The sequence below is a fragment of the Lytechinus variegatus genome, chromosome 5 (genome assembly GCF_018143015.1).
Source record: "Lytechinus variegatus isolate NC3 chromosome 5, Lvar_3.0, whole genome shotgun sequence".
NCBI classification, from domain to species: Eukaryota; Metazoa; Echinodermata; class Echinoidea; order Temnopleuroida; family Toxopneustidae; genus Lytechinus; species Lytechinus variegatus.
The window spans coordinates 10981041-11009026 of record NC_054744.1 but is presented as its reverse complement, the minus strand read 5'-3'; the positions used below and the strand labels follow the sequence as shown (position 1 = coordinate 11009026).

Sequence of the window (27986 nt, the reverse complement as noted above, 5' to 3'; positions counted from 1 at the left end):
GACGGTTTTGCCCCCCCCCCTTGTGGAAAAACCTAGGTACACTACTGCGCCACTATCTCGACTCGTGCATGCTCGCGAGAGCCGGCTGTATTTCCACATGCGGCTTGTCTGGACTGGGGAGCGGATCGACCGATTTAAAGTCAAAAGTCAGGTAGGAGTGAATTTTCAAAAGAAATGAAGCACGTTTGTTGATTTGGAAATGCGATGATGGTTGAGGTGTATGTCTCTTTGTACTGCTGTGACGTAAAATAAAAATCATAAAATTCAATCGAAAAGAAGTCAAATGAAAACAGACTTAGGTCCCTAGTCATGTTTTTTTTTCTAGTCCCAGGTGTGCATTGTTGTGTAGGCCTAGGCCCTAGATCTAGGGCCTAATTTCCTAAATAAGTTGGAAAACCGTCACTGGCGTCAGTCCGGTTTCAACTTGCATTCCCTTCTGTATTCCTCTTTTGTATTGTCCTTCTGGTGTGTAATTGCTTTCAATCAACGTGTTGATTATTTTGACAGTTGAATCTTTCTCACGATCACGATTGCTTGATCTAACCTTTGGCTTTGCCTTGAAGTTGTTTAGCAAGTCAAGATCAAGTGACACTACTTTTTACCAACCTGTAGTGAATATATTCTTTAGTAGATCATTTTCAGCGTTCCGTCCGTCCAATGGTTGTGGCCGAGTCGTACTTTTTCTTTGTTATAGTCCATGTGTTCTTCTGTTGTGACCCAACTGTTCTGTGTGTGAAGGAATGCCGTTAGCAGCTGGGTGCCGGGTGTAGACACTCGTTCAATGAACAAGGTAATTATAACCTTGTTCTCAGTTATATCTCCATGTGTGGCAAAATAAGGATGGCAATGTTTGGCTTATTTTCTCTTTTTCTTTGGGACAAATGCTTGATTATTTACACTGACAGTTTCCATTACACCTATTTGTCATACAACTTGGCCCTTAAGTAAATTTTATTCTTGTGAATTTATTTTTCTTAATTAAAAATAGAGATAAAAAAATGAAAATTTTCTTGCCATATTATTTTCCACCAATAGAGGGCGTACACAAAAATATGCCCAAAGTTCAAGTTTTTGAGCGCTCTAGTAAATACAAAAAGTATTCCCAAGTTACTAATGAGAAATAAATTGTAAACTGTATGGAAATTAGTAATTTTGGTGACAAAAGTGATATTTTAATGATTTTTCAAAGTGTGTGCTACGTACAGCATTGGCATGCCATAGTCCAACCTGTAGATTCCCCACAGGCAGGATGGTTGCACTGAACAAGTGGGTGTAAATTTGGTCATGGCAGACAAGATAAAATCACTTTGGAAAAAATAATGCAAGAACATACGTACATCAGTTCATGTCAAAAGAGAATAAAACTTAAAAGGTAAAAAATGGTTTAATGTAAAACTGCAATATTTTCTATTGAAGAGGTAAACAATTTTTTCAAGGATTTTTTCAGGCAAGTGAAAAAGATTTTTGGGCAAGTATATTAAATATCTGCTTGCCCGACAGGGCAAGTACATGTACTTCTAAAAAGTTAAGTAGCACCCTGACCCTGCCCAGTTAAAAAAAATAATTGCAGAGTGATTCTAACATAAGACTCGGCAATAGTAATATTAGATAAAACATTGATGGTCACTCTAATTTAACAAGCTTGATTTCATCAGCTGCCCCCTGAATCAATGAATGAAGAGTGTAGGTGTGTAAGTTTGTAGCAAAGATGGGGATAAAGTCACAAGTTAGATCTAGGGCCTAATATTTTCAGAATATTCAGAAAAAACGGTTGGTATATTGACCTTGAATTGTGATTGAGGGATTTGCTATGACTGTTGTGATCAATTTCTGGTGGGGAGATTTGCTTGAATTTGGCCGGTGCGAAACTGCATTAGCTCTGATCTGGAGATATGTCTTTTGAAATTTTAATGCTATACATGTAGCTGTTTCAGGCTGACCTGAGTAAGATTACCAATACCGGTTTATTTTGCATACAGAGTAAAGCATGATTTTTGTCTCACCTGCATAGCAGAGTGAGACTATAGGCGCCGCTTTTCCGACAGCGGCGGCGTCAACTTCAAATCTTAACCTAAGGTTAAGTTTTTGAAATGACATCATAACTTAGAAAGTATATGGACCTAGTTCATGAAACTTGGCCATAAGGTTAATCAAGTATTACTGAACATCCTAGTAGAGTTTCATGTCTCATGACCAAGGTCAAAGGTCATTTAAGGATTAGGGTTAATGAACTTAGACCATGTTGGGGGAATCAACATCAAAATCTTAACCTGAGGTTAAAGCATGTGTATAGCTTTGGTAAAGGGTCATTAATGTGATTGATAATCGAATATCATCTAATATGACAGTCTTACTGAAGCGTAGAGACTGTTAGATATTTTTCCAACTGCACTTCTCTGAGAAAATTTCAAATATTCAAATCTTGGATATATAGCGCCCTCTCTCGGCGATGCCTGTTTTAAATTAAAAAAATGGGCATTCAAGCTCCTATCTTATAAATTTAGTGATTAGATATCCAAAAGTTACAGACAAAGAACATATCTTGAAAGTTTCAGCCCATTCCATGACTTGGAATAGGATTTAATTGAAAGACAAAAACACACAGATATTTTAATTTGTTCGGGTGACCCGATCAAGTTAAATTTCCATGTAAAATCGCAAAATTTATCCTGTAAAACACATTTTCATTTCATATCCTCCACATCATAACTGTTTTAGGGCATATCCATTCATATTAGCTAGCAATGAATTGGAATAGTGATAGGTGCATTTTGGTGGATTTACCAAAACTATACACAAGCTTTAAGTTTTTGAAATGTCATCATAACTTAGAAAATATATGGACCTAGTTCATTAAACTTGGAAATAAGGTTAATCAAGTATCACCAAACATCCTGCATGAGTTTCACGTCACATGACCAAGGTCAAAGGTCATTTAGGGTCAATGAACTTTGGCCGATTTGGGGGTATCTGTTGAATTACCATCATAACTTTAAAAGTTTTTGGATCTGATTCATGAAACTTGGACATAATAGTAATCAAGTATCACTGAACATCCTTTGCAAGTTTCAGGTCACATGATCAAGGTCAAAGGTCATTTAGGGTCAATAAACTTTGGCCGAATTGGGGGTATTTGGTGAATTACCATTATAACTTTGAAAGTATGTTGGTCTAGTTCATAAAACTTGGACATAAGAGTAATCAAGTATCACTGAACATCCTGTGCGCATTTTAGGTCACATGACCAAGGTCAGTGAACTTTGGCCATAATGGGGGTATCTGTTGAATTACCATCATAACTTTGCAAGTTTATTGATCTGACTTTTGAAACTTGGACATAAGAGTAATCAAGTTTGTGGTTTTATAAACCACTGACCTTTTTCTCTCTTTTGACATGAACTGATCTACTTTGTTAATGCATTTCTTTTTCCAAAGTGATTTTATCTTGCCTGCCATGACCAAAATTAGGGTCAATATATCATATAGACCCTAATTTTGGTCATTCGACTGAGAATTTTGCTTGCCCAATTCAGGCAAGTCGTTTTGGTCTTTACTTCAAAACACTTGCCTCTGACTCTAACTTTTACTTGCCCCGGGTAATCGGGCAAGTGCTTATGTAGCACTCTGCAGTAATTCCACCTAGAGAGCCCCACTCTGAAGTCTGGGCCCTAAAAATCTCCCACAGATCAGTCGAAATTAACATTTTGCACCAGTGAAATGCCCTTTGATACATGTACAGTCCGACCTCTCTTATCAGGCCTCCCCTTTTTTGGATCTCTCTATTATCCGGACGCGCACTTGCCGAGATTTTTATTTTATTTTAATTCAATCTAGTACGTGAGGAAATGAGATTTCAATCTAAACTCGATCCTATACGTAAACTCACTTTGATTACATATATTTCCCAATATAGTCAACCTACAACAAAATTATTTTTCATGAAAATATCTCACCCAAATCACCAAAAGAACTTAGGCATAATAATTTCCAGTAAATCAGGGTGCGGCGCAAACATTTCATTACGTTTTTCTTTTTGCTTCGCGGGAAAAAAACACATGTCTCGCTAGCTAACGTTAGGCCTCAATATGGACAGCGCCATCTATCATGTTTTAGCCTACAGTCAGTGTAACAATGGCTGACATTGCAAAGCTGCGATACCCGCCGCGATGATCTAATTGTAAAACTTGGTTTTATCGAGTCATGTGCAGTTTTGTTTGTTGATACACTCTGTTTTCCTCGAAATCCCCAAATAAACTTATAATTTCTTTCTTTATTGCTTATACTAGTAAATGAGTTTGTTAAGCCTTTTTTAAGAAATGGGTTCATCGTCACTGGAAGGGGATTTCATTTTTGTGAAGAGTGGATTTCACTGATATTTTGGCAATTGTGAGGAATGAGTTTTATATTGTAAATAATCATTTGTCTTGACTATCTTATTGTCACCACACCCTATTTACTGGTTAAACTATTAACATCCCCTTCACTATGAGTATGACTTAGCCTGATTTAAAATGATGCTGCTACTTACTGAAATTAGATTGATAAAATCATAAAGGATATGAAAATGTAGACATGTACACAGCACTCCCTGTAGCTCAGGAACACGGGCTGCTGCAATAACCCACCCCATGCAATCAATTGTTTTTCCTCAATGTAAAGTGAAAAATTTATTATTTTGTAGAGATCTAAGCTTGCTATGAGCATATTCATAAAGTTCGCTAATATTTTATGTTCCTTTGTCATAACGCTCTATCTGTATTGCCAGCCGGAAGTGGCGCATCAGTAGCTTGATAGTAGGCATGTTACTGAATAAATGTTTAAAATGCGAAAATTACACCCCCTCCCAGCTTGGGCACTTTGCACGCTCGTTTCTTAAAGTGCCAGGTAAAAATGGCAGAGGTAATAATGGCAGAGGTAATAATGGCAAAGGTAAAAATGGCAGAGGTAAAAATGGCAGAGGTAAAAATGGCAGAGGTAATAATGGCAGAGGTAATAATGGCAGAGGTAAATATGGCAGAGGTAAAAATGGCAGAGGTAAAAATGGCAGAGGTAAAATGGCAGAGGTAAAAATGGCAGAGGTAATAATGGCAGAGGTAAAAATGGCAGAGGTAAAGATGATAAAGATAGGCTACATCATAATAATTATCATCCATGACCGGATCGACTCTTGTCGACGAAAAAGGCTATAAAAACTGATAAAATATTATGTTTTTTTTTCGTCATTTAAGATCTATACTCTGTCGTTTATATGACTAAACTCAAGCATTTTCTTGCCAAAAAGATTTCAATTAGTGACTGCATGGTGAAAGGATCTTTAGCTCGTAAGCAGAACAACGCTTTACATACAAAATGTAAACTTCAATGTGTGCAGCAACTAACCCTCTGAAACGAACAAGTTCGGGTCAATTTTGAACTACTTTCATAATTTAACCTGGATAAAAACATAACTGAACATTCTGTAATAAAAGTATTTTTTATTCCACATCATGATGGATCATGATGAATAGATATTGATGTCAGTGGCGGATCAATGGGGCACAGCCGACCCGTGCCCCCCCCCCTTGAGAGGTACAATTGAAGTCTTAGCAAAAATATGCTAACTCAAGTGTGCCCACTTTTTAAAGCGAGACCCGTTTTCTGCTTGCTAATTATTTTTATGGACAAGTTAGTAGGCAGAAAACTTTTTCACGTGCCATTTTTCAGGAAAATGTGCCCCCCTTGGAAAATCCTGGATCTGCCCTTGATTAATGTGATATGTTAAATGTAAATGATACAATTATTGTTTAGTCTTTAGAGCAATACCTCAATGCAGCTAGTCCAAGTTGATGCCAGGTTCCCAGGATTTGACGTCATATATGGGAAGCTGCTCCATGACATTTTATGCATTACAAAATGGTTCGTAATTGTTTTTAAAAAAATATTTCAGGAGCGTCAGTGAAATGATTTGTCTCTTGATACATACTGAAGATAAAAAAAATTGGGTTTTTTTCTAGAAAATTATATTTCATTAATATTTTCTATACACCAAATATGGGAAAGCTGCTCGCAAATGACGTCATCACTAAAATATAAAAGTATAGCTTTTTATATCTTTGCTAAAACCCTCACCAATATCATTTTATTTTTTTCTGCTATTTTACAATGACTTTTAACTGAGGTTGAACTTCCCCTGTAATGAATCAAGTACAATTGCGATCAAGAGTGTGCTTCAAATTTGAATTTTAATACAGCGATTTGACATGAGAAGGCCGTCCATGAGAGTCCAGAAAAAATAAGATATTCCAGCCAAAATATTATTTGGTGCAGACGATCTATCTATGATTTTAAAAATGTCACCCTTTCCATTATTTTTATTTTCTTAGAACCTTTCTTTGTTAATCTATGTAGGGCTTACATGCGGGGGCTTTTTGATTTTTTTTGCATGGGGGTTTAAGACCCTTTTTACCTATACCATTATGACCTCTGCCATTTTTAACCTCTGCCATTTTTACCTCTGCCATTTTTACCTCTGCCATTATTACCTCTGCCATTTTTACCTCTGCCATTATTACCTCTGCCATTTTTACCTCTGCCATTTTTACCTTTGCCATTTTTACCTCTGCCATTATTACCTCTGCCATTTTTACCTCTGCCATTTTTACCTCTGCCATTATTACCTCTGCCATTTTTACACCGAGCCATTTCTTAGATTATTATTTTGTTTATACTCAAAGGTTGGCAGGGATGCATTGGTCTGCCAGTCTGCAGAAAATTGAACTGTTGACTGAAAAAAAAGGATCTGCCGGTCACTGTTGTATCGGTCGATTTTACATGGGCTTGAAGATTATTTATTACTATCAATGTTCTTGCATTGATCACAGTTCAACAAAAGCTCAAGAACTTCTCCTTTGTTGCTTTTAGGACCCCAACATGGCTGAAAGTTCATCCAAAGAATGCAAGATACCGGAGGAGTTGAAGAAATTTACGAGAGCTGTACTCTTGTCCAAGATCGGAGGGGTGCCCCTTGAAAAGTTTGGTTCTGATTTCAAGAAGCTTGCTGGCTACCCACTTCACTTCAAGGAGCTTGGTTTCTCTACTCTCAGATTATTCCTAGAAGCTATGCCCGATGCTGTCAGGTAAAATAACATAACTCAGTCTACATGTATGTCGACCTGAATTTAAAAAATATCCATTTACTTACATGTATGCTCCAGCTGAATATCCCTTTCATTTGGAGATGCAATTTGTGTGATATTTCATTGGTTTCATTTGAATTTGCAAAATTTTATGATTATTTAAAAAAATTGCAATTTATGTGATATAGGGGAGAGTGGGGTAAATAAGACCACCTTTTTTATCATTCCAATTATATCTTTTTAATGTAAGCAGTACAAGCATGATTGGATGTCTATTACTTGATCTAGACTAGATAGACATTGTACATGTAATTAGAAACTGCCTAATTTGCATATTGATGAGCCATAATTATATTTGTCGGTTGGCCTTTTAAAACCTATTTTATGTTGTATTCGAATTAAAACTAGCTCAGTTATGTTGATGCAATCACTATAAATCTACTTGTAACAGTCATAATATTAACATTTAGTTATTTACAAACCCCCATTTTAGGATTGATTTAATAATCCTATTCAATATTATTGGAAAAAAAAGATTCTCGGATTGTGTTTTCTACTGTCGCAGTTACATGTATATTATTGTGTATCTATGTGTTTTATTGGTAGTGGTCACACACATCAGTAGCGGACCGTGACCCGGAGTAGACAAAGCATTGGGGGGGGGCACTGCATTGTTTGTGAACAACGCTGTGCCCCCCTAATGCTTTGTCTCCTCCGGGTCACGATCCGCCACTGACACACATTATGTATTAAAGAGTGGTGATGTCTACACTGCATTTTAAAGTTTTAACAGATATAACCACAGAGTTTTAATTACATGTGTGTTTCATATGGTTGCCTCATTTGCCCCATCGGACACGTTGTGTTCATAGGCATCCAGTCAGAACAAAAGAGGGGAAGTGGTGAAATTTACTACAGTTCTGGCATGCACAATAATACCTTACACAAGTAAACTATTAAAGGAGAATGAAACCTTTGGAACAAGATATCTTGTGTGAAAAGATTCAGAAAAATCAGAAAAGTTATGAGAAAGTTATGAGCATTTGAATATTGCAATCACTAATGCTATGGAGATCCTCAAAGTGGCAATGGAACAAAGATGTGTGATGTCACTTGTAAACAACTCTCCCCATTACTTTAGTGTATATTTCACTTAAATTTCCTCTTTTATCACATCTATGAGTAGATCATGTGTTCTTTCTACACGAGGGCATGTAATACAGATTTTTAAAGAATACATCATGGATAAAGAGTTTGTATCACCACAAGAAAAAGAAAGAGACATTTTGAGGGTATTTTATAGTCCATCACAGGGAAAGTTGTTCACATGTGACATCACACATCCTTGTCGCTTTGCCAATGGGAAGATCTCCATAGCAATAGTGATTGCAATATTAAAATGCTCATAACTTTCTCATTATTTGTCTGATTTTTCTCAAACTTCCTTTGTTCTTATTCTTTGATTTTTCTGTTTTGACACAAGCCTACTTATTTCAATTGTTTCATTCCTCTTTAAGTTCAAAGTTAATAAACATTTGATGCTGGGTAGGTACAGTACATGTTTCTCCTCAGTGGCAATGCTACTTTCAAAATGTTGATTTTGAGGTGCTGCTGGGTTTGTGCTAGTCCAGATTGGACATTGGTGTTTGGAAGTTCTCTTTCCCAAAGCTAACATAGAGGGCACATGACTCCACTCTCTAATTAGCGCCAATCCACTGGCGTCACAGGCCTAATTCATTTCCCATAGACTTGTGTGTTAAAGTGGCACTTAAATAAAATCATAAAAAATAAGGAGGAAATTTGAAGGTTGAATGTTTACTACCAGCGGCAGGGTTGGCGGATTTAAATCACGTTGATTTAAATCGTGATTTAAATCGCAATTTAAATCACCATGATTTTTTTTTAAAAATCATTGATTTAAATCACTTCCATTGAAAAATGGACAAAGTATTTGTTCAATGCAGTTTTAATTCTTCAAGTCAACTGAAAAACTTTGAATTAACTTTATATCAACAAAAGATCAACAAAGTCTTCATATCTACTTAAAACAAATTAAAATCAAATTAATAAAATCAGGTAATTCCTTAAAATCTGCAGATGTATGTTGTCAATAGGTACTCATTTTTTGTAAATTATGTCGAGTTTTTCTTCTGAAATTTTACATTCTTTGTCAGTTATTATGAGTCAATTTCTTTCTTAACATAAAGTTTTCACATAATCCAAAGAGCATTAAAAAAAAAAATAATATATAAAAGTCAATGAGAAAAGGTTTGTTGGCAGTTTTCCAGTTTTGATCCTTCGCCTACACATAACTACTTCTGTCATGTAAAATAAAAAATGATACCTGCATGTAATCAACATATTTAACATGCCTCTTATTTCGTATTGTTACATTTATCATACATTTGATGTTTTAAATAACATAATTATAAAAATCACATTAACATAATGTAGTACAGTCATAATTTGACTGTTGAGAAAAGCTTTCTCTTATAAACCTTTTACATTGTAAGTCACTGCAGCCCATTTTATGTTCAGTGCTACAAATAATGGAAGTTTTGTATCTGCATGTACATGTAATAATGGAAAGAGCTCTATAACAACAATTTGCAAAACTCAGAATAAACATTTAACACTGCATTTAAATGTTAAGATGCAGTTACAATCATTGGCAGTTGTAAGCTGTGTCTCATTTAAAATAAAATACTTCTTTTTGTAATACGTATGTTGTAATTTAAGCAATTTTGCAGTTTTTATCCTTTAAGTTAAAAGTAAGTAGATTTTTTTTCATACTTCATGGATCAAACAGATTTTTTTTGTAGAGAATATGGGAATAAAAATTGTAGATTAATGTAAAAAATCACAGTAACATAATGTAGTATAGTCAGTTTTGATAAGGGATTTTTTCTCTTGGATTTTTTAAATATTTGAATGAAAAATCCCAGAGGGGAATTTTCTCTACTCACTGGGAATTCCCTATGGAATATTCCTTCATAGGCCTATGTATGATAGAATTAAGTTCAGATACATGATTCCTCAAATTTATTTTTAATTGTCCATTTTTACTGGATTTTAATTACAAAATATGTGGTTAAGAACAATATTAGGGGTGAAATGTATAACATCAATATTGATGTCATTGTAAGAGTAAGGGGGGGGCGGTAATTACCCTTTTTTTTCGAAGGAACTTTTAAAAAATAAAAAAAATCTGATTTAAATAAAAAAATCCGATTTAAATAAAAAAAATTGATTTTTTTTTATTTAAAAAAAAAATGAAAAAAATCACCAACCCTGACTAGCGGACATGTTCAAGGTACTAGTAAACAAGTCTGGATTGGATTGCATCGGCACAAGACAAGCACCTTTGGCACCAACTTGAGGAGGCCTTTGCCCTGCAGTGGGCTGAACATGGCTGATATGATGATGATGATGAAACAAGTCTGATCTTCCTAGTGTGTTTTTGAAGATGCTAACAATATAATTTTGATTTATTTGCTTTTAGGTTTGAGTACAGTGATGAGGCATCAAAGTGGATGTTATATGGGATAGGAGATCCTAATACATACATGAGCTCTGCAGCCAAGAAGGCACAATACTCCAGACCTGGTGATGGTGAGTTTAAAGGGATGGTCTGGGCTAAAAATATATCTTAATACATTTAGAGTAAAATTCACTGAGCAAAATGCTGAAAATTTCATCAAAATTGGATAACAATTAAAGTTATTGCAGTTTAAAGTTTAGCAATATTTTGTGAAAACAGTCGTCATGAATATTCATTTGGTGGGCTGATGATGTCACATCTCCACTTTCTGTTTTCTTATGTTATTACATAAAATCACAATTTTTTCATTATTTCATACTTGTGTGAATAATATGTCTCCCTTAAAATGGAATAAGTTGCAGCAATATATATCTAATGCACTAAATCAGTTGTCAATCCAATTTTTCTAGTTCTTGGAGGAAAAAAACTGAATAAACCTAATTCAACAAGTGGAGATGTGACATCAGCCCACCTAATGAATATTCATGACAACTGTTTTCACAAAATTCAATAACTATGTTATTTGTTATCCGATTTTGATGAAATTTTTGGCATTTTGCTCAGCGAATTCTACTCTGTTTATTAAGCTACAAATACTTTCAGCCCAGACCATCCGTTTAACATTAATTAAGCTGGGGGGGGGGGGGGGGAGGTTCAAGGAGCTCAAGCACATAACAAATCTCCAGGGCCCATTTCATTAAAAAGGAACGACTTAATTTGCCTTTATGGTAACTACTGACAACCTTAATGCATTTTCTATCTGTAAAACAATCAGAAATTCATTGTGAATATGGTTTTATGATGCTTATTCAATCTTTCTTTTAAATCCACCAAACATGCAATTTGTTGTTAAATATTGCAGTTAAAATGTAGAGAAGAATAATATTATCCATCATTCTATTGGTGTACTCATCAAAAGACTACATTATCCAAATGTTGCATACATAATGAGTGGATATGAAAAAGCTACAGACAAAGAATTTGTCCTGAACTTTTCAGCTGATTCAATGACTGAAAAGTGTTTTTTATATAAAAAGAAGAAAAATAGACAGTTATATCTGATCCACAATAATCATTAATCTAAAATCAGAAATTTTTATCCAGTAAACCATTTTTGTCTCACCTGCGAAGCAAAGTGAGACTATAGGCGCCGCTTTTCTGACGGCGGCGGCGTCAACATCAAATCTTAACCTGAGGTTAAGTTTTTGAAATGACGTCATAACTTAGAAAGTGTATGGACCTAGTTAATAAAACTTGGCCATAAGGTTAATCAAGTATTTCTGAACATCCTATTAGAGTTTCATGTCACATGACCAGGGTCAAAGGTCATTTAGGGTCAACGAACTGAGACCATGTTGGAGGAATCAACATCGAAATCTTAACCTGAGGTTAAGTTTTTGAAATGTCATCATAACTTCAAAAAAATATATGGACCTAGTTCATGAAACTTGGACATAAGGTTAATCAAGTATCACTGAACATCCTGCATGAGTTTCACGTCACATGACCAAGGTCAAAGGTCATTTAGGGTCAATGAACTTTGGCCGAATTGGGGATATCTGTTGAATTCCCATCATAACTTTGAAAGTTTATGGATCTGATTCATGAAACTTGGACACAATAGTAATCAAGCATCACTGAAAATTTTGTGCAAGTTTCAGTTCTCATGATTAAGGTCAAAGGTCATTTAGGGTCAATGAACTTTGGCCGAATCGGGGGTATCTGTTGAATTACCATCATAACTTTGAAAGTTTATTGGTCTAGTTCATTAGACTTGGACATTAGAGTAATCAAGTATCACTGAACATCCTGTGCGCGTTTCAGGTCACATGACCAAGGTCAAAGGTCAATGAACTTTGGCCGAATCGGGTGTATCTGTTGAATTACCATCATAACTTTGAAAGTTTATGGATCTGATTCATGAAACTTGTACATAAGAGTAATCAAGTATCACTGAACATCCTGTTCGAGTTTCAGGTCACATGATCAAGGTCAAAGGTCATGTAAGGTCAATGAACTTTGGCCATGTTGGGGTTTTTTGTTGAATAACCATATCTCTTTAAGTTTATTGGTCTAGTTCATAAAAAGTGGACATAAGAGTAACCATGTATCACTGAACATCTTGTGCAAGTTTAGAGTAGTATTCAAAGTCATCACTGCTGCTATTTTGAACCGCGTGATGCAGGTGAGACGGCCAGAGGCATTCCACTTGTTTAAAATTTTGTATCTTCCACATTCTATCCGTAATTCAGTAATGAACTTGAAAAGTAATATGTACACTTTTAGGGGCATTCCCAAACTTCAAATAGGCTTTAAAGGAAACCAAAACCCAAGAAGAGAAGCAATCTTAATGGAAAGAGTAAAACGAGAGGAACATTTTTTAAAAAGTGTCATCAAAATCGGTTGTGAAATAAGCAAGTTATGGACGATTAAAAAGTCTTGTTGTACTTACTATGTTGATCCTCAAATTGGCAAACTTGCTTCATAATGGCTGATTTTATGGACAACTCTCCATTTGTTTTTTACACATTTATTCAGATTTCCCCTTCATTTGAATTATTCCACATTATCTCCTCCTGACCTTGACATGGTGTGCATTATAGTTTCCCATGACATATGTTGTGCTCAGGAGGCAAGATGCAATTTGAAAGATAATGAGGAAAATCTGAAAATTTGTGTACAAAACAAATGGAGAGTTGTCCACAAAATCAGCCATTTTGAAGCACGTTTGCCAATTTGAGGATGCCCATAGAAAGTACAACAAGAGTTTTCAAACTCCCATAACTTGCTCATTTCATAACCGATTTTGATGGAACTTATTTTAAATTGTTCCTCTCATTTTACTCTTTCCAATAAGATTACTTCTCTTCTTGGGTTTTGGTTTCCTTTAATGTCTACAGTGGTTGCATGTGATAGGTGCATACATTAGAATGTTACTCAGGAAGTTGCGCAATCCACAGTGCCAGTGAACATGACAGGAAGTGAAAGTTTTCTGATAACCCAGGAAGTACATGCTCAAAGCACAGTGATACTGTACATGCATATTGCAAGGCAGAATAATTTTCAAGAAAATAACAGGTTAATAGAAGCTTGTAGCAGAAGTCATTTTCCGGAAATCGGGTCTCCAAGTTTACTTCACAATTATTATATCATGATGTAGGCCTTATGTACATGTGTCTGGGTGTATATAAGTGCATAGGGACATGTTAAGTAATGTGTTATATAGGAACTGATCATTGTTATTATTATATTATAGAGAGGCAAAGCTTCCATTTAAAGTGAGGATTTTCGTTATGTTTTTCTTGCATTTCATTTGTTAATTTATTTGATTATATTTGAATTTATCCATTTGTTGTTGTCAAACAGGGACAAAGGACAATAATAATAGAAAGAGGAACAGAAAAAAATCTGGAAAGCCAGACAAAGGTAAGTGTTACACGAGTGTGCTGTAATATTAAATCCAGGGGTGGATCCAGTGGCCGTATTCTGAACATTGTCTTTTCTCCATATTTTATCTTTTCTCAGAGATATTACAAAATCGGTATTCTGGTGGATGTCAACTTTTGTCACAAAAATTGTCATAAATTTTGTCTCTTCTCTTTAGCGCGCAACAAAAATACACGGCTATAAATCCGCGTAATCCTTTTATACAAGCAAAAGATATGACAAAAGTTATGACAGGGGGGTAGCAGTCATAAATTTTGTCATATCTTTTATTACCAAATATCCCGATACCCTGCCGACTATTAAATGTCAAGCAAATAATAATATTACTTAGATTAGATTGTGGTATTAGTTTCACTCATGATCCATGACAATTTGCGATGCCAGCAACTGTTTTGGGGATACGCCCTACCTGCCACGGGGCCTTCCTATTGGCTAGAAGGGCTCCAACTGGGAACTAACGATGATTTTGATTGGTTTGCTTCCGAAAAGATGGGTGGGAACTTTGAGAGATATGACGGGGAAAAGACAATGTTCAGAATACCGATTTTTGATAATCATAGAGGTGTCGCATCTCGGAGAGAAATGACAAAAGTTATGACAGAGTTCCAGAATACCACCCCAGGATTTTCCAAAAGGGGAGGCACATTTTCCCGATGAATATTTGACAATTAAACCCCCCCCAAAAAAAAAAACCAAAAATGTTTTCATATAAAATTGATGGTCATTTTTAGTTGGCGGAAGATTCGACAAGCAAAAAAAAGGTCCTCACTTTCAAAAGGGGGGGGGGCACACTTGAGTAAAAATGGTATATTTACATTTAAAAAAATGACTGTGGCTCACAAAAGGGGGGGGGGGGTGGGCCTGCTATGCCCCCTCTGGATCCGCCACTGATTAAATCAATCACTATGTTTTTTCTTACGGGCTCTTGTGGGTGTTTCATAAAGCTGTTCGTGATTTACAAGTGACTTTATGAATGACTGGTGATCCCTCCTTGTGGTTAATTATATTTACACCAAATTTTTATTGATGTTGATTTAGCGCCTAAGAGTGGATCACCAGCCGTTTGTAACGTCACTTATAAACTTATAGAAATAGCTTTATGAAATACCCACCAGATGCCACTGCTATTTTGCAGTGTTGTCTTGTATAAACTCGGTAAATTTGCATGTCTTATTATCATGGCAGGTGACAATCATAATACCAGTAACGGTGATAGAAGCCAAAGGCCAGCAAGTAGAATGGGAGTAGATGACGAGCGGAAAGAAGATGGAGAACTTCGAATACCAATGAGTCAGAGGGGATTCTACTCAGTTTGTGTATATTATAAGAACACATTGGGTGAGAGAAGATACCAAATAATGCAGGTGAGCACCCCGTCTCATTCTTTGCATGATTTTCTTTTTTTTTTACTCTGCCCAACTGGTGTACCGTCGGTTGGGTTGGAAATGGTTTTATTGTTTTGACTGAACCTAAAGGATACTATAGAATGCTGGACAATGAAACCTTTACTGACTTAATTCTGTGCACTTTTTTTTCTTTGTAAGACTGTGTGCATCAGTAATTAAAGGGGAAGTTCACCCTGACAAAAAGTTTATTGTAAAAATAGCAGAAAAAATAATAAAAAATATTGACGAAGGTTTGAGAAAAATTCATCAAATAATTAAAAAGTTATTAGAATTTCAATTATTTGATTTGTGACGTCATATGCGAGCAGCATTCCTACATAGCGAATAGTAAAAAATCAATGAAATGTCATTTTCTCAGAAAATTGAAAATAGTTTTCACTGGACCTTTTGTATATCAATAGACAAATCATTTCATACCCGATCATGAATAGAAAACATAATTAAGTCATCAGGAACCATAAAAAAAATTGAAATTCATGCATTTTATATTACATAACACATGGGGCAGCTGCTCGCTTATGACGTCACAAATCCAAAACTTTGAACTCTAATAACTTATTCTTTAACGGATTTTCCTCAAACCTTCACCAATATTTTTTACTATTTTTTCTGCTATTTTTACAACAAAGTTTTCTTCTGGGTGAACTTCCCCTTTAAGAGATGATTGGTAAGGGGCAAATTTGTCATTGGAAGTCACATCAGGGCCCTGTCGTACAAAGAGTTATGATTGATCCACTCAACCACAACTATGGAAAGCCAGTAACATCAACACCTACATGTACATGTAAAACATGTATGTTTGTTTAGTATATGTTCTAGATATATATTCATATTGTACTTGGAAAATCAGTGTGCTTCTCTTTCTTTACAAAAGGACATTGTGCAAATTCCTGAAGAAAAAATATGACATTGATGGATTTCCATATTCTTGAGGGTGATTGGATCAATCGTAATTCTTTTTAAGACCCTGTGACATTAAAGATACATTCAGTTGTACTATTAAATGCAACTGTCAGTCTTTGGAAAACCATGTATAAAGAGTGACAATTAATTCTAAGTTCATTTCTTAATATTGGGATGATTCTTGTGAGGGTGATCGTAAAATTGGAAATCATCCTGTAGGATTGCAAAAGATTGAGATGATTAAATGAAGATTCATTGAATATTACCTAGAAGTTCAATACGAAGTGCTTTCATTTGAATTCAAATGTTTTTTTCTTATTTGTTTACTGGTTTAAAGCAACAATCAATGGAATTCGTTCCATTCGAACCTCGAAAGGATCTTCCAAAACTTAGGTAGGCATATTTCCACCCAGCCCCAGCACCAGATGTAAGGGTGAATAAAAAAAAAGGAATTCTGGTATCACATAATATACTGTACAGATTGCTATGCAAAATACATGTTGCTTATTCTGTACAAAATTGTATTCAAATCTTTTTACCATCAACCAAAATTGCTATTAATCAAATTTAACAATAGATTTTTTCCTGGAATATTCATAACCATCAGTCAAACAAGGGTACTGTCATGTGTATCATGATAATCATGTAATCAAATTATCTAGTTGTATTGATTCGGCCTCATTCAACTTTCATTTCTCTTTCTCAATAGGAAATTGTTGAACTATTTGCTACCCAAGGAGATGTTGTAGAAAAGTCCTGTCTGAAAAAGTGAGTTTTACAACCAGCTACCTTCTGGCTCTAGAATTATACAAATTCATTGATTTGAAAAACAAAGCTATTTATGACCATATTCTCTGTTCCTTTAATTTGATTTAAGTTGTTCATTTGGAAAATGACATTTTATTATTGAAACATAATGGTCTGAATTTACAATGGCGGTTGTGAACCTGTGACCTATAACCATTCTTTATTCAGATACACTTTGATTCAGTAGAAAATGCATGAGGGTGACAGGCAATTTTACCCTCATGGCAGCCAAATTCACCACTCAAAATCGCAAAATGGAATTCTTTGGGATGACCATCTTTTCTACAGTTGCCCCAATATCTGCCCCGAAAAAAATCAAGAACATTTAGAAAATTAATAGTCTCCATACCACATAATAATGAGATATTCTTGTACAGCATACTTGTTCATTGGACAAAAAGCCTCTGAAATGAAAGAAATATTTCAAAAAATTCATCATCTTCTGCTTTGATTTTCATGCATCTGATATTGCTTCAAATTTTAAGAATCAATTTGTAATGGTGTGCATGATGAGCCTTCTTGAATAATGTCAATGTATTTATATTAGGAACCTGTCTTTCATTTATGTTGAGCCCTTTTTCTAAACTAAGTCAAGAGAAGGAAATTACACTTTTATTTTTAAGGGACTATTTTTCTCACATTGGGGCTAGATGATCTAAAATATAATTGTTATAATTAGGATTGCATTCAATGGTAATAAAGACATCAGGTACCCATATCACAAGTGGCAAATGGCAATGGCAAATAGAAATAATTTTATTCCATGTTCTGCTCAAAATGTTAACAAATTTAAGAGATAATTTTTGTCTCGCCTGCATAGCAGAGCGAGACTTTAGGTGCCGCTTTTCCGACAACAGCGGCGGTATAGACTTATAGTCAACATTGAAATCTTAACCAAGGTTAAGTTTTTAAATGTCATCATTACTTAGAAATTATATGGAACTAGTTCATGAAACTTTTACATAAGGGTAATCGTGCATTGTGGTACTGAACATCCTGTCTGAGTTTCATGTCACATGTTAAGGTCAATGAAGACCGTGTTGGGGAATCAATATCGAAAAGTTGTCATAACTTAGAATGTATATGGACCCGGTTCATGTAACCGAGACACACATGTAAAGATAATGGTGTATCACTGAAGATCCTGCCTGAGTTTCAGGTCACATGACCAAGGTCAAAGGACAAATAGTCTTAGGGTCAACCAACTTTGGTCATGTTGGGGGTATTTGTGTAATTGTCATCATGAATTTGAAATTTTATGGATCTAGTGCATGAAACTTGGACATAAGAGCAACCCTCTATCCCTGAATATCATGTGCATGTTTCAGGTCACATGATTATAGATCAAAAGTCATTTAAGGTGTATGAACTTTGGCCATGTTGGGGTTTTTGTTGAATTGGCATCTCAACTTGGAATTTTTTTGATCTAGTTTATATAGACATAAAGGTAATCAAGTGTGATTGATTGTTCTGCACACCTCTTAGGTCACATGATCTTGGTCAAAGGTCATTTTTGGTCAATGTACTTAGTATTTTATTATCATATGAATGTTTTCTTTTGTGAATAATGTATTTGGTAGCTGTTTTCAAAGTCAGCACTGCTGTTACATCAAATCGCGTAATGCAGGCGAGACTGCTAGAGGCGTTCTACTTGTATATTTAACCTTGCAATGGCCAACGATTGTGTGTGACTGGCCCTGATGAACGTACATTTATGTATTTTTGAGTGGATCATTTTGTTTTCTTTCCATCTAGCTTGATGTTCTTCCGCTTTCTGAGCGAAGACGAAGCCATCTCGGTCGTCAAATTGTACAACGGACGTTGCCTGTCCGATGGGACACAAATCAGAGTCCAGCCAGCTACTGAAAAACTGGCTTCTAACAACAAAAAACCTGAACCTTCACATGGGAAACCTTCTCTACATGAACAAAGAAAGCTACAGGGGGATCTTATTCACCAACACCTGCAAAACAATGAGCATATAAGAGCAGAGCAACAGATGTTCCAGCAACATAGTGGGGCATGGCTACCAGATCAGTTTATGTCACCATATATTGGGATGCAAGACGCATACACAGGAATGCATGGAGGTCCATTTTTACAGGGACATCCACATATGAATAATGGTAAATGTTTTGTTTGTAGTTATCACAAAGGTAAAGGATTGGATTGATCTGTGTAGGACTGGGAATTGTTTTGTTTTAAGGTCAAGTACTTGTCCAAAATATCCAGTGGGACTTTGATTTCCTAAAAATTGATGTCCTCATGTTCAGTAGCAGATCTGAGTTAAGGGCCTGGCCACCTCCCCCACCCTCTAATGTAATGTCCTTCATTCCAGGATTTTTTATTTTTCTTTTCATTTTGAGAGAAATAGGGGCAACTGTGGTGGTAAAACCATTTTTTTGTGGGGGGTGGGGGAAGCGGAATCCCCCCTCCCCCGTGATGAAATCCTTGAACTGCCACTGTTCATGATCACACATATTGGGCCTTTTCAGGCATGGTACGATTTCATTTTAGAAATAAAGTGAATATGGGATAAATTCTGAAATGGCAATCATGGAGAAGCAGCAATGCAGTTTGACTGCTACTTATCAGTCATCATTAGACAGCTCTGTGAAGTGAGAAAAGGTCAGATATTAGATTTGTATGAAGTAAAGTTTGTTATCTTTGTTCTCTTTTTGCAGACAATCTTGAGAGACGAGCGAATCCCGCTCAGGAACTTTGTGTTCTTCACCTCAACAGATCCATTACTGTGGTAAGTGAGATTGCTTGTCTTAAGTGGAGCGTTGTGGCCTAGTAGATTAGTCTTCTGACTTTGAAACAGAGGGTCGTGGGTTCGAAACCCAGCCATGGCGTAATTTCCTTCAGCAAGAAATATATCTACACTGTGCTGCACTCGACCCAGGTGAGGTGAATGGGTACCCAGCAGGATTGATTCCTCGAATGCATGAGTGCTGAAAGGCACCTCGAGCTAAAGCCGGGGTAAAAATAATGACAACAACGTGCCTCGGAATAGAATATTTCTAGATAGATGGCGCTATATAAATGCCTATTATTATTGTCTCACCTGCGAAGCAAAGTGAGACTAGGCGCCGCTTTTCCGACGGCGGCGGCGGCGTCAACATCAAATCTTAACCTGAGGTTAAAGTTTTGAAATGATGTCATAACTTAGAAAGTATATGGACCTGGTTAATAAAACTTGGCCATAAGGTTAATCAAGTATTACTGAACATCCTATTAGAGTTTCATGTCACATGACCAAGGTCAAAGGTCATTTAGGGTCAATAAACTTAGACCATGTTGGAGGATTCAACATCGAAATCTTAACCCGAGGTTAAGTTTTTGAAATGTCATCATAACTTAGAAAATATATGGACCTAGTTCATGAAACTTGGACATAAGGTTAATCAAGTATCACTGAACATCCTACATGAGGTTCATGTCACATGACCAAGGTCAAAGGTCATTTAGGGTCAATGAACTTTGGCCAAATTGGGGATATCTGTTGATTTCCCCTCATAACTTTGAAAGTTTATGGATCTGATTCATGAAACTTGGACATAATAGTAATCAAGCATCACTGAAAATTTTGTGCAAGTTTGAGGTCTCATGATTAAGGTCAAAGGTCATTTAGGGTCAATGAACTTTGGCCGAATCGGGGGTATCTGTTGAATTACCATCATAACTTTAAAAGTTTATTGGTCTAGTTCATTAAACTTGGACATTAGAGTAATCAAGTATCACTGAACATCCTGTGCGCGTTTCAGGTCACATGGCCAAGGTCAAAGGTCAATGAACTTTGGCCGAATTGGGTGTATCTGTTGAATTACCATCATAACTTTAAAAGTTTATGGATCTGATTCATGAAACTTGTACATAAGAGTAATCAAGTATCACTGAACATCCTGTTCGAGTTTCAGGTCACATGATCAAGGTCAAAGGTCATGTAAGGTCAATGAACTTTGGCCATGTTGGGGTTTTTTGTTGAATAACCATCATATCTCTGTAAGTTTATTGGTCTAGTTCATAAAAAGTGGACATAAGAGTAACCATGTATCACTGAACATCTTGTGCGAGTTAAAGTAGTATTCAAAGTCAGCAATGCTGCTATATTGAACCGCGTGATGCAGGTGAGACGGCCAGAGGCATTCCACTTATTATTAATCTAAAGATTATTATGACAACAACACATGCTTGATAAACTTGAAAATGGAATGTTGGAGTCTCTTTATCATCAAAGGATCGCTTAGGCATCTGTTCATCTGTCCATTATTCTCATCATTCAGTGTGTTAAGTGCCTCCACCCACCATAGCTGTCACTGGAAGCATTATGTTTTGGCGTTGTTCATCTGTCCTGTTTTTATTCTCACGATAACTAAAGGATCATGAGATAGATAAACTTCAAACTTGGTCCAAGTACAAATACGGGAGTGACAATGATCTGATTAGATTGTAAGGTCACAGAGATCATTATTTGTCAAGTTCATTATGTAATACATCCTTGGTCTGGCAATGGCGGAGGCGTAAACTTTGACTGCGTGCAATAAAGAATCCATCTAGTTTTTGAGCAAGTTTCTATTTACTGTTAACTACCGGTATGTCTCCATTTTTCCAAATATTACTAAAATTTGGTAGTTGATCTCTCACAGGCAGCTGAAAATCTGCAGGGGTCAACAACCTGTTTTTAATCCTAATTTGAAGTTTTTTAGCAGGTTGATAAAAATGGACCATAATTGCCCTTACTTGTCCAATTGTATCATTCTTATTTTTCCACTGTATTGTAGAAGCAGGTATGTAAAAATTGAAATTTTCTTGTGGTTTATCGCAGGAAGATCTCATGACCCATTTCTGGCCGTTCAACCCACTGTTTGCAAGAATGCGGAGTAAAACTGATGGCAATGACAGAAAGTAAGTTTGTCAAGGTAATCATGGTTTCGCAAAGGTATTTTTGTCTCTTGGATTTTTTTCGACAAGCTGAGAAAACTGCAGTCAGAAAATGCATTTTCAATCCTCCATGCGTGCTTATCTAAATACACGATAAACGGTTGGGATTGCCCATTCAGAATAGTAGTTAAAGGGATGGTCCGGGCTGGAAATAGTTATATCTTAATACATAGAGTAGAATTCACTGAGCAAAATGCCAAGAAGTTTAAAGTTAAGCAATATTTTTTTTATAAACAGTCATCATGAATGTTTATTAGGTGGGTTGATGATGTCACATCCCCACTTTCAGTTTTCTTATGTTATTACATAAAATCAGATTTTTTTCATTATTTCATACTTGTGTGAATAATATGTCTCCCTTATAATGAAATAAGTTGCAGCAATAAATATCTAATGCACTAAATCCGTTGTCAATCCAATTTTTCTAGTTCTTGGAGGAAAAAATTTGAATAAACCTAATTTCATAAAATAAAATACAAAACAAGTGGAGACGTGACATCAGCCCACCTAATGAATATTCATGACGACTGTTTTCACAAAATATTGCTAAACTTTAAAATTCAATAACTTTGTTATTTGTGATCCGAGTTTGATGAAATTTTCAACATTTTGCTTAGTGAATAGCACTGTTCTGCCTTTGGTTCCAGAACATAAATAAATCAACAAAGATACTGGAAAATAAACATAATCTGATAAACTGGCAACAGAAGTAAAGAAAAATGAAATAAAAAATTCAGGTTACTACTACATACGTGTAATATTTCTAAAGAAAATAAAGATGTAGTTTACAATATTTTACATGTTTAAAAGGTATTACACAACAGGCATAAACGAAATTTGTACCTGAATATGCAATGCAGAAAGAGGGATTACATCGATATGTTATTGAAATTGAAAATTGAAATGGTTTTTTAAGAAAACCTCATTGCAGCCGAAGGCTGAATTGCAAAATTCTGTACAAGGTAAAATACAAAATATGTACAATAACAATTGCTATAACAAAATGACATGTATAAGTAATAAAATAAATGTTATATGTTGAAATTTAAGAAAGGAGAAGAGTACAATAATTTTATACATGGGATAACAGTAATCTTGGATAGTTGTAACCACAGTATGATTCCGTGGGGATAAAGTCAGTAATTCATATTAAAGCTTGCATGAATAAAATAAGAAACAGAAATGATAAACAAATGGTATTTCTTTAAAGAATTGAAGATGAAATATAACTGTGCTGGAATAAGGGGGAAAATGAAAAAGATGTCGATAAGGTTGGTAAAACTGCTTAAAGGGATTCTGTCAATCCTGCATTTGTAAATCTACATCAGTTCTGCCTGATCAAGGGATACATCATTTAGGAGTCCATATTTGTTCTCACGTTCTGTCCAAATCACTTTCAACCCTGATCAAGCGTTTGACAGTCTTTCTCCCACTTGCTGAAGAGCTATTATTCGACCATCTGACAACCGGGCATCTATGATTTTAATGCTAATGTAATAATGTTTTTCAAGAAGTTAGCATTGACCCATGTGAAATCCTCACTACCCATCTTCTTGCCTCATAGTTCACTTTGTTTTGGTAGTATGACATGCCGCGCATGGAAACCGCTGGACTTTGTGATAATAGCTCTAGGTTTCATATGAAAGTCATGAGGATCTTTTGAATTCTTTACTGCTTTGGGTTACTCTTGTTTATCATGATTCAGCCACATCTGTCTTTTCCCCAAACGTCTTCTTGCGAAGTCGATGTGATCCCCCAATATCATTCTTGGATATTGAAGGGTTTAGATATTAATGGTGCCTGGCAACCTTACAGATTAACTGTTGACAACATGTTTATGTTTCAAAATAGAAAATGGAGAGTATGACTGGTTAACTTAAAAAAAAAAAATTAAGGCTTCATCTCCTTGGTGATCTTGAGATGGCACAATTCCTCTTGACTCCATTTTGTTTGCTTGATATACTCTCCCGGTATCTTTATGCGATGCTCAGATTGTTATAGTGCCCTTCTCTTTTTACCCTCAGATTCTTTGCATTTGTTGCGTTTGGATGTATTGCTGATGCACATAACGCTGAAGCCGCCCTACAGGGAAGCAAGATAAAAGGCTGCCGTATTAGTCTTGAAGTAGCCAAAACAAAACGCCAAACAGACCGTTCGGCAGGTGGAGATGCCACGTTGCAGCAGGACAAAAATTCCAATAACGTCAAACCAAGTAGAGAGACTAGTGAGTTTGAGTCATGTATTAAATGTTTTGTTAGAAGTTTTTGTTTCCCATTTAGATTATTGTAATGCTTTACCTGCTGGTTTACCTCAATCTAGTATATCCCCCCTTCAAAGAATTCAAAATACTGCAGCTAGATTGGTAACCCTCACAAAGAAATTTGAACATATCACCCCTATTCTCTACTCCCTGCATTGGCTTTAGGTTCATAATAGAATTAGTTTCAAGCTCCTTCTTGTCTATAAAATTATCCATGGTCTCACCCCATCCTACCTTCAAAATCTTATCTCTCTCTGTCCCTCATCCTCTGCAACTCAACGTCTCCGATCTTCTTCTACTGCTCACCTTCGACTATCTCTCGGACCCTGCACTTTTACCTGTTATGGCGATCGTGCTTTTTCTGCTCTTGCCCCTAAACTCTGGAACAATCTCCCCATCTCCATCCGTAATGCATCCACTGTCGAATCTTTCAAAACACTCCTCAAATCTTACCTCATTAAGCAGTCCTCTTAATTCCATATCCTGTTCTCACTGTATTTTGCTACTTCTGTTTTCTCTTTCCAATGCGCTTAGAAACTGTTGTATTAAGCGCTATATAAATGTTAATCATTATTATCATTTACTTTGTTATCATATTTCATGAATTGCATTGATATTTGTTCAAACAAAATTTCTCAATGGGCATTGTTTAGTAGCTTGAGATATACTGACGTGCATGGATTGCCCAACTACATAGGACAGGACATTGTTTCCTGAAAGTGGTCAGTATTGACAAGCTCTTATATAGTTTCTGTAGCAACAACCTGGGACCAGTGTTTCTTTTAGCCAATCAACTAACAAACCAAGGATCTTACTTAAATTGTCAGTGAATGACCACTTCCCAGTGCTTGCTATCTTTCATGAAATTTATGCACTGAGGTAATCATGCCTTCAAGCATGAATGTAGCTCAAAATGAAATGAAGTGGATGAAGTATATGATATTCAAAAGAAATGTGCAGAATTCTACAATACACATGTCTAGAAGTCAAATGAATTGAACAATGGCATACAAATAATTTCATGAACATACACGATTATCTATGAGTTTATCTGCATGTCATGTGATTGAACTGTTTTTTCATTATACCCTAGCTGAATCAAGAGACCAACGTCATAGTTCCCTATCCGACGTCGAATCCGTTGACAGCATCTCAGCCGAGGTTGAAGTGAATGACGATCCAAACTCTCCTTCGTACATGGACAGTACGTTACCTGTCATCGATGATTCACCTTACACTGCTAATAAGACATCCCGTTCAGATGATACCATGAGTTCAGGAGGCAGCGAGGATTCATCTGTTACAAGTCAACAAGGGGGCGTCCCGTTCGGAAGAGGTAGGGGGTCGTTGCTTGGTTACCTGTCGCCGTCCCCTGGGAGAGGCCTCGCACTGCTTAGTACGGGAACGGAGAAGAAGAAACCCAGACCAAGCCTGGCAGATCTGGCGGACAGGCTCCATGAACTCTGAAGAATGTGCAGCTGATGTTCGTGGGCTCTTCACCTGAAGTACCATGTTTGATCTCTTATGTGGGAAGGTATTGAAGTGTAGATGCGAGAGCTCACTAGACTCTGTAAAATCGCTGTAATGATAGGCCTGACATGCATAGAAAGATGTATACTCATGAAGCAAACCTTGCAATTACGTATGCTTTCAGGGTATGTGAAGAGGGTCTGTACCATTGGATTAGCTGTAGAAAATGCAGCCTCTGAAGCTATGTATTACTCCTGCTGAAATCCAAAGCCTGATAAAACTCATAGTGCATGTATAATAATTTCATTTGTCTTCATAGGAATGATTCATGATGATGATGAGTTTTCCTATACATGTAGGTTTCCCTTCTTGCTCAAAAAATCTGCTCCGAGTACAATTATAAACTGTACTGGTAAGAGAGGTGAAGACATATGGTTTTCTAAACATCACATGGGCTAAGTTCGGCCTAGAGAATGTAAAAAAAAAGCAAAATCGTTCCATATTTTCTGGAATATTTCAATTTTCATGAATTTTATTGATACATCGAATCAGAATCCTGTATGTGACAGTTAATGGACACCTGACAACTCCCCCGAGGGCATCTCCCCCAAACCAACTCTCACTGATAACTTTCCTGGATGGGAAGTCCTCCAACGACAATCGCCTTGAGATAATGATGTGCGCCATCATTGGATATATTTTACTGGCTCTGACAATGTGATTTATATTTGACTTTCCTGTTTTGAAGAGCTGGCCTCTATTTTGTCCCACATTGGCAAACAGAAGTGACTAAAAAAAAAAATTCTGTAAGCAATCAAGATGCATTTAATTACGTCAAAAAAGGACATGTTGCTGATAATCGTCACGACCTGCTGATAATTTTATAATTTACAAGTGGCAATTTAGTCTAAAAGGACCCATGGTATTATGATTGTCCTGTAATGAGTCCAGTATTTATGAGTGGCCATGATTATCTGTTTTATGTGGCGTGGTTTCTTCTTTTATTTTGTCATTTTGATAATTAGATTTTTAACATCAGATAATTAGATTTTTATGACAGTCAAATCACATGTGATTATCTCCTTCACATACCTTCAAACCTTTTGGATTCATTCTTGATATTTTATCCCCCCCCCCTTAAAAAGGAACATTTTAGTGTGCTACTAGTATTTAAAGGCTAAGATTGCTTTGATGTGAACATATTCCAATAATGTAACATCCATTCATGTCTTCCGATGAAACACGACTTGGATAGCTTAGATGTAAAAAAAATATCATACGTTTTCAGACCTGCCAACCAGTACGTTTTAGCCGTATTTTGTATGTTTTTGCAACCAAAATACGGCGGTACGTTTTTTCTTTAAGAAATATTTTTTTTTTACAAAATAGTAATTCATTGAGAAAAATCATCTCTATATGTCTCTTTCATAAAACGTACTCAAATATGGTTATTAGATCAATGTAATTTCAGGTGACTTGTTTTTTTTTTCAATCATTTTGTTAAAACCTGGGTGAAGATATACACATGTTTCAAAGTAATTTTTTTTCATCTGCAAGAGCAGTGCACATTTGAGCTTGCAGGCAGCTTGAGCGCCGCGAAGAGCAAGTGCGCCAAGCATTTCATTATGAAATACACTTTGTGGGGGGGAAATACATTTTTTTGTCTCACCTGCGAAGCAGAGTGAGACTATAGGCGGCGGCGACGGCGGCGGCGACAACGGCGGCGTCAACATATCTTAACCTGAGGTTAACTATTTGAAATGACATCATAACTTAGAAAGTATATGGACCTAGTTAATAAACTTGGCCATAAGGTTAATCAAGTATTACTGAACATCCTATTAGAGTTTCATGTCACATGACCAAGGTCAAAGGTCATTTAGGGTCAATGAACTTAGACCATGTTGGAGGAATCAACATCGAAATCTTAACCTGAGGTTAAGTTTTTGAAATGTCATCATAACTTAGAAAATATATGGACCTAGTTCATGAAACTTGGACATAAGGTTAATCAAGTATCACTGAAAATCCTGCATGAGTTTCACGTCACATGACCAAGGTCAAAGGTCATTTAGGGTCAATGAACTTTGGCC

The 27986-nt window shown here is 36.1% G+C and overlaps 1 protein-coding gene across 2 annotated transcripts; it reads left to right on the top strand.

The window, feature by feature from the left end:
* The first annotated feature begins 55 nt into the window (after nt 1–55).
* LOC121415319 lies at nt 56–27030 on the top strand. 2 transcript variants are annotated; one of them, XM_041608498.1, is made up of 11 exons: nt 56–151; nt 6901–7115; nt 10618–10727; nt 14023–14082; nt 15289–15467; nt 17122–17180; nt 18975–19345; nt 19904–19974; nt 22048–22127; nt 24188–24387; nt 25517–27030. In XM_041608498.1, the coding sequence occupies exons 1-11, from the start codon at nt 98–100 to the stop codon at nt 25888–25890; spliced, it is 1773 nt and encodes a 590-aa protein (XP_041464432.1). In that variant the 5' UTR covers nt 56–97; the 3' UTR covers nt 25891–27030. The 2 variants fall into 2 exon arrangements, with proteins under 2 accessions (XP_041464432.1, XP_041464433.1); XM_041608499.1 differs by lacking the exon at nt 56–151 and adding an exon at nt 389–790.
* Nucleotides 27031–27986: the final 956 nt, after the last annotated feature.